The sequence below is a fragment of the Camelina sativa genome, chromosome 12 (assembly GCF_000633955.1).
Source record: "Camelina sativa cultivar DH55 chromosome 12, Cs, whole genome shotgun sequence".
Taxonomy (NCBI): domain Eukaryota; kingdom Viridiplantae; phylum Streptophyta; class Magnoliopsida; order Brassicales; family Brassicaceae; genus Camelina; species Camelina sativa.
This window is the reverse complement of record NC_025696.1, coordinates 29570820-29589115: the sequence shown is the minus strand read 5'-3', so window position 1 is coordinate 29589115 and position 18296 is coordinate 29570820. Positions and strand designations below refer to the sequence as shown.

Genomic DNA, 18296 nt, shown 5'->3' with positions numbered 1-18296 from the left:
GAACTAACAAAGAGAGAGAGAGAGAGAGAGAGAGAGAGAGAGAGAGAGAGAGAGAGAGAGAGAGAGAGAGAGAGAGAGAGAGAGAGAGAGAGAGAGAGAGAGAGAGAGAGAGAGAGAGAGAGAGAGAGAGAGAGAGAGAGAGAGAGAGAGAGAGAGAGAGAGAGAGAGAGAGAGAGAGAGAGAGAGAGAGAGAGAGAGAGAGAGAGAGAGAGAGAGAGAGAGAGAGAGAGAGAGAGAGAGAGAGAGAGAGAGAGAGAGAGAGAGAGAGAGAGAGAGAGAGAGAGAGATTTTGAGAGTCTTTTTGATCAAATACAACTTATGCATTTTACTCTTCTTACAACTCCATATATATAGTGTATTACAAAAAGCATGAGTCACACACTTATACACTTGGTAATGACAAGTGTTGAGTTAGTGTAATACTACATGGACAAGTGTAATGACATGTGTCCTGTGATGGAATAATCACACATGTGTTTTACAATAATTACTAAGTTTTTCTTAGCTTTAGTTTAAACTAGTAAAAATAATACATACGTATATGATTGGGTTTGTTACTTTAAATGGTTGGTTAATAACTTAATACTATCATTTGTCTGTGTAAATTTAAATGATACATGAATTAAGTTATAATTTCTTTATTTCTAAGAATAATTCATATAACTAATATATATTTCTTTAATTGAATAATTTAATTTTTATTTGTTGTTTATTTAATATTTTTTTTTAATTATAAGATGAAAAAGATTATATTGTAAAAATAATACATACACGTCTTTAAATTGTTGACTAATAATTTTACCTATTATTTGGTTGTCTATTTATTGAATTCTTCTGTTGTGTTTGAATATCTTATTTTCTTTTATAGATAAAAGCAGTGTTCAAGAAAGCGCTAGGCGGTATGTGGGCGGTGACCCGGCGCCTAGCGCCTAGAACGACTAGTTGGGGTTTAGGCGTTTTAAAGCGGTTTAGGCGTTTACATTAAAAACATTATATATATGATATTATATATAAAATTATGTAAAAAATATGTTAGAATACAAAAATAATAATAATTTATAAACTAAAATTAGTAAAAATACATTTTTATTTAATTTCGATTAATAACATATGAATATTTATAAATATGTATTTGAATATTAAACTTAAATATTTAAATATATTTAGTCTAAAATAAAAAATCTATATTAAAATAATATTATGTAATTTTTATGCAGTCTAAGCGGTCGTCTAGGCGTCTGCTGAGCACCTAGCGTGTGAGAACTGAAGTCTAACCTTAGTTCCGGAGTGAATTGAGAGCGGGGGTGCTTACCACCGTTCTAGTTCCGAGCAGAAAATAAAGATTAATCGTAGTGAAAAGTGTATTCTTATTGCCAAATGAAAGTTTTTTAATCCCTTTACACCGTCTCCCCCCTCTCCTCTTTATAGTCCTATTACAGTTAATATCGTTAATACAATTTATTATTTGATTATTTGAATGCCCTCCGAACTCCGGGATATTTCGCACTGTCGTTAGGCTTTTACTTCGATACTTTCCGAGCTGGCTTAGTGGGCGAGCTCTACTGCACTTCAGCCCGTCTCGTTCGTCCGTCTTAGGCCCAGGCTCATTATCCGAGGTGACAGATCACGGTACCAACAGTTGCCCCCCAAGTCTCCCAAGCTCTCTAGTTCGGGGAACTTTTGCCTTTGATTAACTGCTTCGGGAAACTGAATATCTCCCGTAACTCATGATTTGATTGTGATAATGATGGGATTTGCCTTCCCGAACAAGCACTGGGACCCACTACGCGGCTTAGCACAGTTTAACATGCTATAAGAGAGAGAGTGAAGCAAACCGAGACTTTTCGCTTCCCTAGGTAATCATTGCTTTCTCTCGACCCGGTGTATAAAGGTAGTTCATTTATCAATTTTTTTGACATTTTGTTTTTCAGAATTGTTTCCTGTATTTTGCTTCTTCTTCCTCTTTTGCTCTCGTTGTCCGCCGTAAGAAGCTGTTCATTTTCTTTGTTTCTTAATCGGAGATCATGTCGCCTCCCAAATCTACCCCAAGCAGAGCCGGGAAACTGCTCATCCCCGGAATCTATGGCCCTCATCCCCCGTCTATCCTCTCGGAGGACGATATTACGGAGATTAGGGGGTCATGTGGTATCGCGTTGGAGGTCAAAATTCTGATCCCGAGTGCCAGCGAGTCGCTGGAGAATCCTCCCCCCGGCTACTGCTGTGCATTTGTCAAGTTTTTTTCTGCGTGTGGACTTCCTTTCCCGCTCCCAGAACTCATCATTCAGATGATGTCCGAGCTTGGTTTTGCTCTCCCCCAAATGTGTCCGAATTTTGTTCGGACTGTTCTCTATCTTCAGACTCTGGCGGAGGAGCATGGCTATAAGTTATCCCTTGCGGATTTCCTCCACATCTACACCGTGAAGACGGGGCGAACCAAGGGCACTTTATATGTGAGCCCTCTTTCTGGTCTTAAGGTCTTTGACGACCTCCCCGAAAAAGACGAAAATGGCAGAAATTGTTTTTCTTTTTTCCTCTGAACGAACTCACCTTCGGGCATCATGTGAATTTGTTCGTGTCAAAGTGGGCCTCAAAAATTGGTAGCGTAGAGTACCCTGTACGGTATTAGAATTTCTTTCCTATTTCTTCCATCTCTAACCATTCTGTTATTTGTTTTTTTTTAGTTCACTTCGAGCGTGGTCAGCTCTCCCCTACCTTTGTCGAATACTTTTCCTGGCCTTGTGAAGGTCAGATCGCTTGGGATTCGTTCTCGTGCGAACGAATCAGAGAGTCCGGAGCTCGACTTAGGAGCTGTTCCTACATTTTGTCTACCGAACCTCGCTTTCTTGATACCTCTTCCATGGCTTACAGAGAAGAGAAAGCTTTCAGGAGAGACCTGGAGAATACCAAGAAAGAGGCGAAGAGGTTGATGTCCAACTCCCTGGCAAAGGGCAAAGCTCACATCCCGGCGAAAAGCCCTGACTCTTGCGCTTCTAAGTCAACTGAAGCTCCTCCCTCAGCCTCGGTGACTACTGCAACTCCTGCTCGGGAGCCCAGCACTGAACCGACCTCGGAACCTACATAACCCACTTTAATTGTTATCTCGGATTCAACTGACGAACCCAGAGAAAGCGGTGTCCCTGCCCCGGTTTCTGAGTGCGGTCGAGCTGCTGGTGGCTCGCAGCAGACGGAGCTATCGAAGAAGAGGAAAGAACCTGAAACTTCTTCCTCTTCCCGTGAGAAGGTTCGAGCCCGAACTAGCTCCTCTGGAGACGGGCGAAGCAGATCTGGTTCGAGGGATGGAGTACCTCCCTCCGAGAAGAAATTCGGGGATCCTCTTCAGGCTAAAGAGTCCGGAGGTCCCTCCAGTAAGCTTCCCCCAAAGGAACAGCGTTACTCTTCCCGAGGTAAGCGTTTCGTTATTTAAAAAAAAAAAAAATTACACGGTAAAATTCATTGATTATGTTTTTACACGGCAAAACAGTAAATTAACCTGTTTCACTTAATGCAGCTCCTCCTCCCTCTCCAGCGGACTTAATGAGGAGTTTCGTTCGGCCTGGGGTTCGTGTTCTGCCTTTTGCGGACATGTCCGAGGTTAACCGCAGAAACTTCTTCCGATTTACGGATAGGGTTGGCGAGGTAAAAATTTTGCTCTCCTTCTCTTGTTTAGATGATAGTAGCTTGTGGGATGTATTAACTTCCCATTTCTGTAGATGATGATTGAGTTCAACAACTCTATTGCCTCGTATGAAAATCAACTTTTTGCCTCACCTTCAGTCTCCGAAATGACAAAGCTAAAAGACAAGGTGGCCGAGCTAGAGATCCAGGTGGAGGAGTTCACCGGACTAGAGGCAATAAATGCCAAAACTGTAGAGAAGGCCGAGCAGATTCGATCCCGGGTGAAGAAAGCTGAGCTTCAAGTACTCGACCTCGGGATCGCCAATGAGGATCTTAGGGGGAAGTTGAAGAAAGCCGGTGACCTTTACTATGAGGCCGCGGAGAGCGAGAAGGCTGCTAAGAACAAGCTTCATGTGGTCAAACTCCGCAACCAACTCTTGGAGGCCAGTCACAGCTGCGAGATGGAGAAGGTTCGGAGAGAAGAGCGCCAATCGATGAGGCGGTCCCTTTGCTCCTTGATTGAGGATGTGAGAGCTCACTTCGAGGAGAGGGAGCATCTAACCCCAGATTTGGTCAGGGCTGCTGAGATTAAGGCAAACCGGATGCTGATCGAACAAATCTCGAAGGGTGAGATTGCAGACCTCGAAGCCGAACTCGAATCTATCCTAGCTGACGAGGAAAAGGCCGACGGCGATGTCGTGAAGGTAACCCTCCGTGACTTTGATATTTCTGCCTTCTCCAGCCTCTTGGCAGACTCCCACCCCCTGAATTGTTGTGCAGCGAGCCCCCACTGAGCATCGTAATCGATGAATCTGGGACTAACATTGGGCAGATGTCGAACCAGGAACTGGAGGTGATTAGAGCTAACACTCCCATGGCTGATGCGCCCGAGGTGTCGCTGTCTGAGCTTTTTCTTAACGTTCCTGAGGAGTTGACCGTGAGCGCTGTGGATCACAGTTCGGGCCCTGATCTCCCTTCTACCTCGTGAATTCCTTCTTTTTGGGGTTGTTTTGGGCCCACGTGGCCCCCCCTTTTTGTTGTTTTGCTTTTTTTAAAAACTCGGTTTGGGAGTTTTTGGTCTTTGTGATCCTCCCATAACATTACTTGCTTTATCAGATGAACCTTTTTGCCATATATTGCATGTTCCGTACTCATTTAGAAAGGATGACTTTTTTGATAGTCGCAAAATTAAAAACTGTTCGCTATGGTTCACGCAGTGTAGTAACCCACCAAGTAAACTTTTAGCAAAATAACTTCCGACAAAGAATCATACAATTTACTTAGAGCCAGTAGAAAATTAAGTTAGACTTAGAGTCTGGCGATGTGCGTAGTGAGCCTTGACTGAAAGTCGATACAAAATCATCTTTGGTGTTAAAGTTAATACGAAGTAAGACTTTGGTTTATAGTTAGTCAAGCTCCGAGTCGGATTTGCGAAGTTACTATTGACCAAAATTTTAGCACAAGGTTTGGTTTTGGTTTAGATTTACGAAGTGAGACTTCGGCTCGTCGGCTTGAAGTGAATCTTCAGTTGTAAAGACACGAAGTGAGACTTCGGTTTTAAAGGTACGAAGTGAGACTTTGGTTTTAATGGTACGAAGTGAGACTTCGGTTTTAAAGATACGAAGGTATTAAACATAAAACAAAGCTCACAAATGCTTAGTTTAAACTTTTGGACTTCATATTAAAAGGTACGAAGTGAGACTTCGGTTTTACAGTTACGAAGTGAGACTTCGGTTTTAGAGATACGAAGTGAGACTTCAGTTTTAAACATAAAACAAAGTTCACAAATGCTTAGTTTAAACTTTTGGACTTTATTTTAAAAGGTAGCTGGACCTAGAAATGGGCTGCCTACGTACCCTCTTCGGGACCAAGCCAATCGTAGTTCGATACAAAGTTAAATTTAAACTAAACATAGAAACGTTTAAGGTGTAAAGAATTCCAAGACCTCGGCACGGGTTTCCCGTTGAATCTTCCAGCCGATAAACACCATTCGAACTTCGCAGGTGATTTTGTATGGACCTTCCCAATTGATTCCCAGTTTCCCTGCGTTATTCTCATTGGTGTTTTCATGGACCTTCCGAAGGACTAGATCGCCCACTGCAGAATACCTGCTTCGGATCTTGGAGTTATAATAGCGGACAACGATATTTTGGTAATTCTACATCCGTACTGAAGTTTGATCCCGATGCTCATTTATGATATCGAGGGTGTCCTGAAGAAATTCCTCATTCTCCGTAGCCCGAAGTGGATTCAGCGTGGTACGAATTCCGGGTACTTCAATGTCAGCTGGGACTACAGCTTCGACTCCGTAGACCAAAGAAAAGGGGGTCTTGCTAGTAGCTCGGCATGATTTTTTTTGGATAGCCCAAAGCACGCCTTGTAGCTCGTCTGACCAACGTCCTTTGCGTGAATCGAGCCGTTTCTTTAAATTAGACAATATAACTTTGTTCATTGCTTCGGCTTGGCCATTACCTTGAGGATAACGAGGAGTCGACTTACTGAGTTGTATTCTCCACTTCACAAAGAAACCGTCAAACTGCAAGGAGATGAATTGCGGACCATTATCGGTGACGATCTCGGATGGAACGTCGTACCGGTAAATTATGCTTTTTAACACGAACTGTTCCACTTCCTCGCTTGTTACTTTTGCATACGCTGCTGCTTCTACCCATTTAGAGAAATAGTCAGTAAGAGCCAGTATGTACTGAACTCCCCCGGGACCCCGATGCAAGGGACCAATGATATCCATGGACCATCTCATGAAAGGATAAGGTGCGGACACAGAGGACAAGAGCTCGGTAGGTTGATAGATTGATGGAGCGTGCTTTTGACATTGTTTACAGGTTCGGGAATATTCTTCACAATCGGCGACCATAGTAGGCCAAAAATACCTTAGTCTTTTGATTTTAAAGGCCAGGGTATGACCTCCGGAGTGATTTATTTTGGGGCCGATATGGACAGCTCGCATTAATGTCGCGGGTTCTTCTCTATCAACACATGCCAGAAATGGACCGGCTATACTTTGGCGTAGGAGAGCTCCGTTATAAATGCAATATTGTGCACTGACAATTTTGAGTTTCCTAGCTGCCCATTTGTCAACTGGGAGTTCCTTCTTTTCCAAGTAAGCCCAGATTGGGCTCCACCAGTCTCCTTCCCCCTAATTGTTGGTGTTTGTATTGCTCGGAGGTTGGTGCGGGAGAACAGTCTGGCCGATGGTCGGTGGACTGGGTACTTCCGAAGCTTGGATGGAATCTTGTTCGATCACAGACATGTCAATAATTTCCGGAGTTGGTTCGACCGGAGCCGAGTTTACACGTGGTTGGCGGTTGGAAGTTGCCTTTTGGGCTACCTCTTTAGTGGCTTTTTTCTTCATTGCCCGAGTTACCACACGTGAACTTTCTAAATGTATACTTAAAAATTTGATGACCTCTACTAGGATAATTCTGGTAGTTGCGGGCTGCAAAGTCGAAGCTAACGCTGCTAAAGCATCTGCGGCGGAGTTTTCACCTCGTGGGATCTTACTGATTTTGAAATCGTCGAACTTATCGACCAACTCCTGAGCTGCTGCTAAGTAGGCTTCCATGCGCCCATCTTTAGTCTCATATTCCCCCAGGAACTGGTTAGTGACCAACTGCAAATCACAAAAAGCCCGGAGCTTTTGTACGCCAATTCCCACTGCGAGACATAATCCAGCCAGAAAAGACTCCTATTTGGCTTCATTATTCGACGCACTGAAGGCCATGCGAAATGATTGCTCAATTACTTCACCAGTGGGGGAAACGAGGCGAATCCCAATTCCTGCACCTGTCATAGAGGACGCACCGTCCACGTGTAAGGTCCATGGGATTTGGAACTCGATGTCGTATTCACTAAGCTCAACAGACCACTTGGCTAATCTACCGGATTGACTCGGACTGTGTAGCACTGTCCGAAGCGGTTGTGTTGTCAGGATTACAATCGAGTGAGACTGGAAGTAGGGCCATAGTTTTCTTGCCAAAGTCACTACTGCTAGAGCCAACATTTCCATCATGGGATACCTGGATTCTGCCCCTGTAAATGACTTACTGACATAGAAAATTTGCCTCTGTTCCCCCCTTTCTTCGCGAACCAAAACTCCACTTACTGCGCTGTCCGAGACAGCTACATAGAGGAAGAGCGGTGGTTGAGATAGGTATGCTTTCAGCCAAGACCGGTGGTTGAGATAGGTATGCTTTCAGCTGAGCGAATGCTTCTGCGCACTTCACATCCCACGCAAAATTTTTCCCTCCCTTTTTCAATAGCTGGTAGAATGGGAGGCACTTGTCCGTTGATCGGGAGATGAAACGATTGAGAGCCGTGATCCTTCCGTTAAGACGCTGCACTTCTTGTAACGTCCTTGGAGAACTCATGGATAAGAAGGCGTTGATTTGCCTTGGGTTCGCTTTGATTCCTTGTTCTGTGACGATGTAACCTAAGAATTCTCCTGATGGGACTGCGAAAGTGCATTTTGTAAGATTCAGCTTCATTCTGAACTGGTTTAGAATGTCAAAACAAACTTTCAAATTCGTAAGGTGCGAGCTGGCTTCCATGGACTTAACCATCATATCGTCAATGTAGACCTCCATCGTCTTTCCGAGCTGATGCTCGAACATCCGATTCACAAGACGCTGGTAGGTTGCTCTGGCGTTTTTCAATCCGAATGGTATCACTTTGTAACAGTAAGTCCTGCGGTCCGTAATGAATGCAGTCTTTTCCTGGTCCTCCGGGTTCATGACGATTTGACCGTAACCAGAGAAAGCATCCATGAAGGACATCAGTTTGTGTCCCGAGGTGGACTCGACTAGCCTGTCGATGTGCGGAAGTGGAAACCTGTCCTTAGGGCATGCCTTGTTCAGATCGGTAAAGTCAACGCAAACTCGTGACTTTCCGTTTTTCTTCTTTACAACCACCGTGTTTGCGAGCCACTCTGAGTATTTTACTTCGCGGATCTGACCTGCATTAAGTAAGCGATCTACTTCTTTGTTGACGATTTCAGCTCGCTCAGGACCGAGTTTCCTTCGCTTCTGCTTCACCGGCCTGAACGTCGGATCCACATTCAACTCATGTGAGATGACCTCCGAACTGATTCCGAGCATTTCGTCGACTGATGTTCATATATTTTACCATGTTTTCCCGTAATATATTCACATCTTTTGCATCTTTTGTTATTCATTTTGACCATTATTGCATAGCTTTAGGACTAATCTTGTATTAGAGCATAGTTGCATTGCATTTGCATCTTTTCATGCATAAACAGGTGATTTTGGAGCTCAAGGAGCATGGAAGCAATGCTGAGGAGAAGTGAAGCAATCATGAAGGGAAAGCAAGAGAGTTAAGGCTGAAACAACAAGGTCCGGAGTCCCACTCGACCAGACACTCGACCGTGTGCAGAGAGGCATTCGACCGAGTGGAGGATGCACGAGAGAAGCTAACTCGACCGAACACAGGGTCGAGTTGACCGAGCCGTTGACTATTTTGTCTTTTAGTATTTTTAGGGCTTCTACCTCCTCTCCTATATAAAGCCTTGTACCTGCAGCCACCAAAAGAGTCCAGCTTTTTAGAATAGTCAGAAACCTAGGTTTTACCCTTTTGGGAATTATTTCTTCTGCACTTTTATTTTTCTTAGATCTTGTACTCTTTTAAGAGAGAAAACATAAGATTCTTGGATTTTGTTGGTTTCATAACTTTCAAGATATTAAGAATTCGTGTTTGATTCCTTCTTGAGTATTGTAGATCTCTGTTTTATCTTTCTAGTGATGCAAGTTTCAGTATGTTCTGGGTTTATCACTTTGATGTTCATCATGTGTTCTTGTGAGTAGTGCTTAGGATCTTGAGGATGGTAGGCTGGGCTGTGTTTGAGGTTTGTTTACTTTGGTCAAGCTTGATTGTGGTAGAATCTCTTCTAGGCTAGATGTTCTTAATGCTGATCCTATATCTGAGAAGGTAGGGTTTGATTTCAAGCATCTTAGCATCACACCAATGTTTAAGGAGCATAGATAAGGCTAGATCTAGAGCTTACCATTAGGCTTGCTAAGAGATTAGAGGTCTTGTTTGGTATGAGACATATTTCTTAATGCCTGCTTGTGTAGATTCTTTTCTTTGTGAGAACAAGTCTAGAGATGCATAGGTTTGATTGTTTCTTGCCATGACAGTGGATTAAACTTGTCTTAGATTTATATGTCTAGAGATTAGCTCAAAGTTTGCTTGAGATTTGTTGACCAAGTTAGATAACCTCAATCATTAGTCCAGCCCATGAATCCCTCCTCAAGGCCTTCCTTGTTTATTGATTTCCTAGCTTAAATCCTGTTGTTTGATCGTTGTTTGATTGTTTTGGTATTGCTCTGTTTTTCTTGTGTTGCTCTGTTTTTGCGTATTTGTCCAGCTTGACCCTGCACTCGATCGAGTGCTTGCTCGAGTTCATCCGCAGAACTTTGGTTTATGATTTGTGTTTGCCCTATTTCATTTGAGCTGCATTTCTGTTGCATTCACTTAGCTTTCTGTTCATTATTTGCCTTGCATTAGTTCAATACTTGCATTACCATAGTTTCTATTTCTGTTCTAGCTTCATAACTGCTATAATCATTCTGTTCCATTTACATTTAGCATTTAGTTCTTGTAGTTTCACTTTCTGCACTTTGCATTTTCATCATAGGATTGTTAGTGACAAACATCCTTTACATTTGGCTTGACTTAGTCTCATATGCACATCTTGATTGTTGACAAACACTCAGATAGGATTGACACCTCTTATACTGCAACTGCATAAGGGGAATTGAAACACCTTACCATCCATTCATTCATATATCACCATTGTATACATTCATCATCCACACCCACAAATAAAGCTAGTTTCAATTTGGCGCTGTTGCCCATTTGAGTGTGTTTTTGTGACATTTAGGATCCATATTAGTCTAAGATTAAGTTCGTTTATACACTTGTGAAGTTGCTGCACTCGAATCTTCTGTTGCTGGGTTGTCTTGAGTTTCAGGTACCCACTCGACCATCCACTCGAGCACCACTCGACCGAGCAGTGATCGAGCACTTGATCGAGTCAGACAGCGTATCTAAATAGACACCAGTTCCCAGTCGACTCGACCACTCACTCGAGCCTGCGCTCGACCGTGCACCTGTTCGAGTCAGTACCTCAGTCTGTTGATGCACACAAGGTCAAAGGGGAAAAACAATCTTCAAAGGCCTCTTGACAACATCCACAGGCTACAAAAGGGTTTGGGAAATCAGAGAAAAAGAGTAGTTCAACAACAGCAAGCAGTTCCAATCATAATGGAGCAACAAGATCCAGTTCCAAGACCAAGGAACATTGGTGCTGGAGATGCACCCAACACACACAACCAGAGAGCTGGTATTGTGCCTCCCACAGTAGCAAACAACAACTTTGAGATCAAAAGTGGATTGATCTCCATGATTCAAGCTAACAAGTTCCATGGGTTGCCAATGGAGGATCCCCTAGACCACCTTGATGAGTTTAATAGAATCTGTGGTCTTACAAAGATTAATGGAGTGAGTGAAGATGGATTCAAGTTGAGGCTCTTCCCATTCTCACTTGGAGACAAGGCTCACCTTTGGGAGAAGACTCTTCCTACTGGAGCAATAACCACATAGGATGCTTGCAAGAAGGTTTTCTTGGCAAAATTCTTCTCAAATGCAAGGACTACTAGATTGAGGAATGAAATTTCTGGGTTTGCTCAAAGAAACAATGAGAGCTTTTGTGAAGCTTGGGAGAGGTTCAAAGGATTTCATACTCAGTGTCCTCACCATAGCTTCAGCAATGAGTCCCTACTTAGCACTTTGTATAGAGGAGTGCTTCCCAAGATCAGGATGCTTCTTGACACAGCTTCTAATGGCAACTTCCTCAACAAGAATGTGGAAGAAGGATGGGAATTAGTTGAGACCCTTGCTCAGTCTGATGGGAATTATAATGAAGACTATGACAGAACCATAAGGTCCACATCTACTAACCAAGAAGACAAGTACAAGAGGGATTTGAAGATGGTCAATGAGAAGCTTGACAAGATCCTTCTTAGCCAACAAAAGTCCATTCTCTTCATTGGTGAAGAAGAGGTTCTAGTTCAAGAAGGGGAGACTGAATTTGCTGAGCTCTGTTATATGCAAAACCAGGGTGGATTCAAAGGCTACAACCAAGGAGGGTTCAAGAACAACAACCTCTCCTATAGAAGCACCAATGTAGCTAATCCACAAGACCAAGTGTATCCACCTCAACAGCCTCAACAGCAACAAAACTATGTCCCCAAACAACAACATCAAGTGTTCCAGCCTCAGTTGTGTCCCCCAGCAGGGTTTCAGACTAACCAAGGCCAAGAACAAGACTTAAGAGCTATGATGCAACAGTTGTTGATTGGGGAAACACAAGGAAAGATTGAGGCAGCAAACAGATTTGTTGAGTTGAACAGGAGGATATCAGATGTTTACAGTGAACTCCATGCCAAGTTTGACACACTGACTTCCAGGATTGTGACTATGGAGAATCAACTAGCTAATGCCCCAAACAACAAAGGCAAGGCCATTATGCACTCTATAGAATCTGCTCATGCTATCAATCTACGCAGTGGAAGGGTTCTACCAACAAGAGAGGGAGCGTTACCAGACACTGAGGACAGTGATGAACAAGAAGGGGAGGGTTTTCAACAAGAAGAGACTCAAAATGAAAACGGTGTTGAACTCGACCAACCACTCGACCACGCACTCGACCGAGTGACAGATCGAGTGACTGATCGAGCAGCTGCTCAGGAGAAAATCAAGCCAGTTACATCCAAGGAAAAAGAAGCTCGGTTCATTCCTCCTCCTTTCAAGCCTCCACTACCTTTCCCAGGAATATTTAAGAAGCAGATGGTTGAAAAATACAAGGCATTGTTTGACAAACAAGTTAGAGAGATTGAGCTTAGAATGCCTCTAATAGATGCCTTTGTGATGATTCCTTCTTACCAGAAATTTGTGAAAGATGTTGTGATGGAAAGGATCAAAGAAGCTCAAGGGATGGTGATTCTTAGCCAAGAGTGCAGTGCTATCATCACAAAGCAAGTGAATCCTCAAAAGCTAAGAGATCCTGGTTCCTTTACTCTACCTTGCTCTATAGGCCCTTTAACCTCCAACAGATGCCTATGTGATTTGGGAGCCTCAGTAAGCCTAATGCCTCTATCAGTTGCTAAGCGCCTAGGGTTTACAAGGTATAAGCCATGCAATATATCCTTGATCTTGGCTGATAGATCAATAAGATTACCACATGGTGTTTTGGAGGATCTACCAGTTAGAGTTGGAGCAGTAGAAGTCCCAACAGACTTTGTAATCTTGGAAATGTATGAAGAACCAAAAGACCCTTTGATATTAGGGAGACCTTTCCTAGCTACAACAGGAGCAATAATCGATGTGAGACAAGGGAAGATTGATCTTAACTTGGGAGAGGACCTCAAAATGATATTTGACATTGTAGAGACTATGAAGAAACCATTGGAGGGCAAGTCTTTTGGACTGAAGAGATGGAAAAATTATCAGGAGAATTGATGGAAGAACTAGCAGAACAAGATCACCTTTTAACCAAAAGTGGGGAGGAAGGATTCATTCATAAGGAAACCAAGGCCTATGAGGAAATATTGGACTCCTGTAGAGAATCAGATCATCCAGAGGTTTTTGAGGGATTACCTGCACAAAGAGAGGAAGTCTGGTAAGTTCAAATAGCAAATATGGACAGCTCGACTACCCACTCGAGCATACACTCGACCGAGCACCAAAGCCACTAAACCTTGTGCACTGCTGAGTCCCCCACAGATGATTGGTCTGGACTGAAAGCACCAAAGGTAGAGCTCAAACCTCTCCCATCTGGGCTAAGGTACGTTTTTCTAGGTGAGAACTCTACTTATCCTGTGATAGTAAATGCTAAATTGAGTAAGAAAGAACTTGATTGGCTAGTTGTTGAGCTAAGGAAGTATAGGAAAGCCATTGGTTATACTTTGGATGACATTCAAGGCCTTTCACCTAGTCTTTGCATGCATAGAATCCATCTTGAAAATGAATCTTACTCCAGCATTGAACCCCAAAGAAGGTTAAACCCCAACCTAAAAGAAGTAGTTAAGAAAGAGATCCTTAAGTTGCTTGATGCTGGTGTAATCTATCCTATCTCTGATAGTACTTGGGTTTCACCAGTTCATTGTGTCCCAAAAAAGGAGGGATCACTGTAGTAAAGAATGATCATGATGAATTAATTCCAACTAGAACCATTACAGGACATAGAATATGCATTGATTATAGAAAGCTTAATTCAGCTACTAGGAAAGATCATTTTCCTCTTCCTTTCATTGATCAAATGTTGGAAAGACTAGCTAATCACACTCACTACTGTTTCTTGGATGGATATTCTGGATTTTTCCAAATTCCTATTCATCCTAATGATCAAGAGAAGACAACATTCACATGTCCATATGGTACTTTTGCCTATAGAAGAATGCCATTTGGATTATGTAATGCTCCAGCAACTTTTCAAAGATGCATGATGTCTATCTTCTCTAATCTCATTGAGGATGTTGTTGAAGTGTTTATGGATGACTTCTCTGTCTATGGAGACTCCTTTTCTTCTTGTCTTGATAATTTGTGCAGGGTTTTAAAAAGATGTGAAGAGACAAACCTAGTCTTGAATTGGGAAAAGTGTCACTTCATGGTTGAAGAAGGGATAGTTCTTGGTCATAAGATTTCAGAGAAAGGGATTGAGGTTGATAAGGCAAAGATTGAAGTCATGGTTCAACTTCAACCACCAAAAATAGTCAAGGACATAAGAAGCTTTCTTGGTCATGCTGGGTTTTATAGAAGATTCATCAAGGATTTTTCAAAGATAGCTAGGCCATTGACAAGGTTGCTTTGTAAGGAAACTGAGTTCAACTTTGATGAAGATTGATTGAAGGCTTTCAAGGAGATCAAGGCTGCTTTGATTTCAGCTCCAATAGTCCAAACTCCTAACTGGGATCTTCCATTTGAGATTATGTATGATGCTTCAGACTTTGCAGTAGGAGCAGTCCTAGGACAGAAAAAAGACAAGAGGCTGCATGTGATTCATTATGCAAGTAGAACCTTGGATGAAACTCAAGGAAGATATTCAACAACAGAGAAAGAGCTCCTAGCAGTGGTATTTGCCTTTGAATAATTCAGAAGCTACTTAGTAGGGTCCAAGGTAATTGTGTACACTAATCATACTGCTTTGAGGCACATCTACTCAAAGAAGGATACAAAACCAAGGTTGTTGAGATGGATTTTGCTTCTCCAAGAGTTTGACATGGAAATAGTTGATAAAAAGGGGATAGAGAATGGAGTAGCTGATCACTTGTCCAGGATGAGGATAGAAGAGGAGATTCCAATTGATGATTCAATGCCTGAGGAGAAACTGATGCTGATTGGGACAACACGGCTCACAACTCGACCTCCCACTCGAACAGGCACTCGGCCGAGTTTGTTTGGGTGCCCAATCGAGCAGGACGAGATGGAAGAGTGGATGGCACATGAGAGTGAGGATCTGCCTTGGTATGCTGATATTGTCAATTACAAGGTATGTGAAGAAATCCTAGCAGACATGAACCCCTATAAAAAGAAGAAGCTCCTCAAAGACATCAATGGATACTATTGGGATGAACCTTACTTATACAAGAAAGGATCAGATGGATTGTTTAGAAGGTGCATAGCAGAGAATGAAGTTGAAGGAGTGTTAGGACATTGCCATGGCTCTGCTTATGGAGGACATTTTGCAACTTTCAAGAAAGCCCAGAAAGTCTTACAAGCTGGCCTATGGTGGCCTACATTATTCAAGGACACTCATAAGTTCATCACAAAGTGTGATGCTTGCCAACGAATGGGGAATATCACAAGAAGGAATGAGATGCCTCAAAATCCAATTCTTGAAGTTGAGATATTTGATGTGTGGGGAACTGATTTCATGGGACCTTTTAATCCCACTTCAAATGGGAATGTCTACATCTTAGTAGCAGTGGACTATGTCTCCAAATGGGTGGAAGCCATTGCTAGCCCCACTAATGATCACAAAGTGGTTCTTAAACTTTTCAAGACCATAATCTTTCCAAGGTATGGAATCCCAAGAGTTGTAATAAGTGATGGGGGAACACACTTCATCAACAAGATTTTTGAAGGGATGCTAAGAAAGTATGGAGTTAATCACAAGGTGTCTACAGCCTATCACCCTCAAACAAGTGGGCAAGTTGAGGTGTCAAACAAACAGATCAAGGCCATTCTATCAGGAATAGTAGGAGCAACAAGAAAGGACTGGTCTAGTAAACTTGATGAAACACTTTGGACTTATAGAACAACTTTCAAAACACCTATAGGAAGAACCCCATTCCAGCTTGTGTATGGAAAGTCTTGTCACCTTCCAGTTGAAGTTGAGTACAAGGCTCTATGGGCAATCAAACTTCTGAACTTGGATCTTGAAACAACACAAGCTAAGAGAAGCCTTGATTTGCATGAACTTGAGGAGATCAGATTGGAAGCTTATGAAAACTCCAAAATCTACAAGGAGAGGACTAAGGCCTTCCATGATAAGAAGATTCTCATAAAGGACCTTAAGCCTGGAGACTAAGCCTTGCTTTATAATTCAAAACTCAAGTTATTCCCTGGGAAGTTGAAAAGTAGATGGGGAGGTCCTTTTGAAATAAAAGAGATTTTACCATATGGAGCTGTCACACTTCTCAGCAAAGATGGTAGTGAGTTTACAGTCAATGGTCAGAGAGTTGAGAAATATTTGGGAGAGAAGGAGACACATGAGAAGTGCACAATGCTTCTCAAGGATGCCCCTCAAGCTTGAAGACCTATAGAAGTCAAGCTTAGTGACTCTAAACAAGCTCACTAGGGAGGAAGTCCCTAAGGTATCTATGTATATATTGCTTAGGATTTTGGTATGTTGACTTTTGTTTTGGTGTTTTCATGGTCAGGGAAGTAAGGGAGTCTAACAGAAGAAGAGAGGGACACACGCGGTCCAGCTCGACCCCCCCCACTCGAGCACGTACTCGACCGAGTCACGGTCGATCGCCATCGTCGAGCTGCCCCAATCTCNCTGATTTCATGGGACCTTTTAATCCCACTTCAAATGGGAATGTCTACATCTTAGTAGCAGTGGACTATGTCTCCAAATGGGTGGAAGCCATTGCTAGCCCCACTAATGATCACAAAGTGGTTCTTAAACTTTTCAAGACCATAATCTTTCCAAGGTATGGAATCCCAAGAGTTGTAATAAGTGATGGGGGAACACACTTCATCAACAAGATTTTTGAAGGGATGCTAAGAAAGTATGGAGTTAATCACAAGGTGTCTACAGCCTATCACCCTCAAACAAGTGGGCAAGTTGAGGTGTCAAACAAACAGATCAAGGCCATTCTATCAGGAATAGTAGGAGCAACAAGAAAGGACTGGTCTAGTAAACTTGATGAAACACTTTGGACTTATAGAACAACTTTCAAAACACCTATAGGAAGAACCCCATTCCAGCTTGTGTATGGAAAGTCTTGTCACCTTCCAGTTGAAGTTGAGTACAAGGCTCTATGGGCAATCAAACTTCTGAACTTGGATCTTGAAACAACACAAGCTAAGAGAAGCCTTGATTTGCATGAACTTGAGGAGATCAGATTGGAAGCTTATGAAAACTCCAAAATCTACAAGGAGAGGACTAAGGCCTTCCATGATAAGAAGATTCTCATAAAGGACCTTAAGCCTGGAGACTAAGCCTTGCTTTATAATTCAAAACTCAAGTTATTCCCTGGGAAGTTGAAAAGTAGATGGGGAGGTCCTTTTGAAATAAAAGAGATTTTACCATATGGAGCTGTCACACTTCTCAGCAAAGATGGTAGTGAGTTTACAGTCAATGGTCAGAGAGTTGAGAAATATTTGGGAGAGAAGGAGACACATGAGAAGTGCACAATGCTTCTCAAGGATGCCCCTCAAGCTTGAAGACCTATAGAAGTCAAGCTTAGTGACTCTAAACAAGCTCACTAGGGAGGAAGTCCCTAAGGTATCTATGTATATATTGCTTAGGATTTTGGTATGTTGACTTTTGTTTTGGTGTTTTCATGGTCAGGGAAGTAAGGGAGTCTAACAGAAGAAGAGAGGGACACACGCGGTCCAGCTCGACCCCCCCCACTCGAGCACGTACTCGACCGAGTCACGGTCGATCGCCATCGTCGAGCTGCCCCAATCTCCATCTCCAAGTCACCAACAAGACCCCAACTACTACTTTGACAGCATGCAAATGGATGTGGACAACTTCTTCCACAACCCTTGAGGTACCACTATCACCTTCACTTGTAAATATCATTGCATTTGAAATTTTGTTTTGTTTTTGGTCTTGAATCCTCTTACAAATTTCTTTCACACAGGGGACTGTGTGATTTAAGTTTGGGGGAGGGTTTGAGATAGCATTTGACATTGTGTTTTGTGTTCTTATTTCAAATTTTTAGCATCCTCATATTAGTATTTGCATAGCATCTAAGGCATAGAAAAACTCTAAAAATTTGAAAAATTTTGAACAAAAATCTTTATAAAAAAAGAGTGTTCATGTAGTTTGCATTGCATATTAGGATCTTGTTTAGCATGTTTCATGTAGGATTGTATAATATTTGCATTAGGGATCTATGATGAGTTTT

General features: G+C 42.4%; 1 protein-coding gene across 1 annotated transcript; it reads left to right on the top strand.

Moving 5' to 3' along the window:
- Positions 2025-4603, top strand: LOC109128027 (uncharacterized protein At3g60930, chloroplastic-like). Its single transcript, XM_019233696.1, has 6 exons — positions 2025-2517; positions 2682-2994; positions 3124-3404; positions 3509-3636; positions 3711-4319; positions 4448-4603. The coding sequence occupies exons 1-6, from the start codon at positions 2025-2027 to the stop codon at positions 4601-4603; spliced, it is 1980 nt and encodes a 659-aa protein (XP_019089241.1).

Bases quoted from the DNA above. Each gene is read 5' to 3' on its own strand.
- LOC109128027 (XM_019233696.1), top strand. From the start codon at position 2,025: ATGTCGCCTCCCAAATCTACCCCAAGCAGAGCCGGGAAACTGCTCATC. The intron at 2,518-2,681 runs GTTTTTCTTTTT...GTTTTTTTTTAG, and splicing joins AGACGAAAATGGCAGAAATT to TTCACTTCGAGCGTGGTCAG. The intron at 2,995-3,123 runs GTCAACTGAAGC...TGACGAACCCAG, and splicing joins CCTGACTCTTGCGCTTCTAA to AGAAAGCGGTGTCCCTGCCC.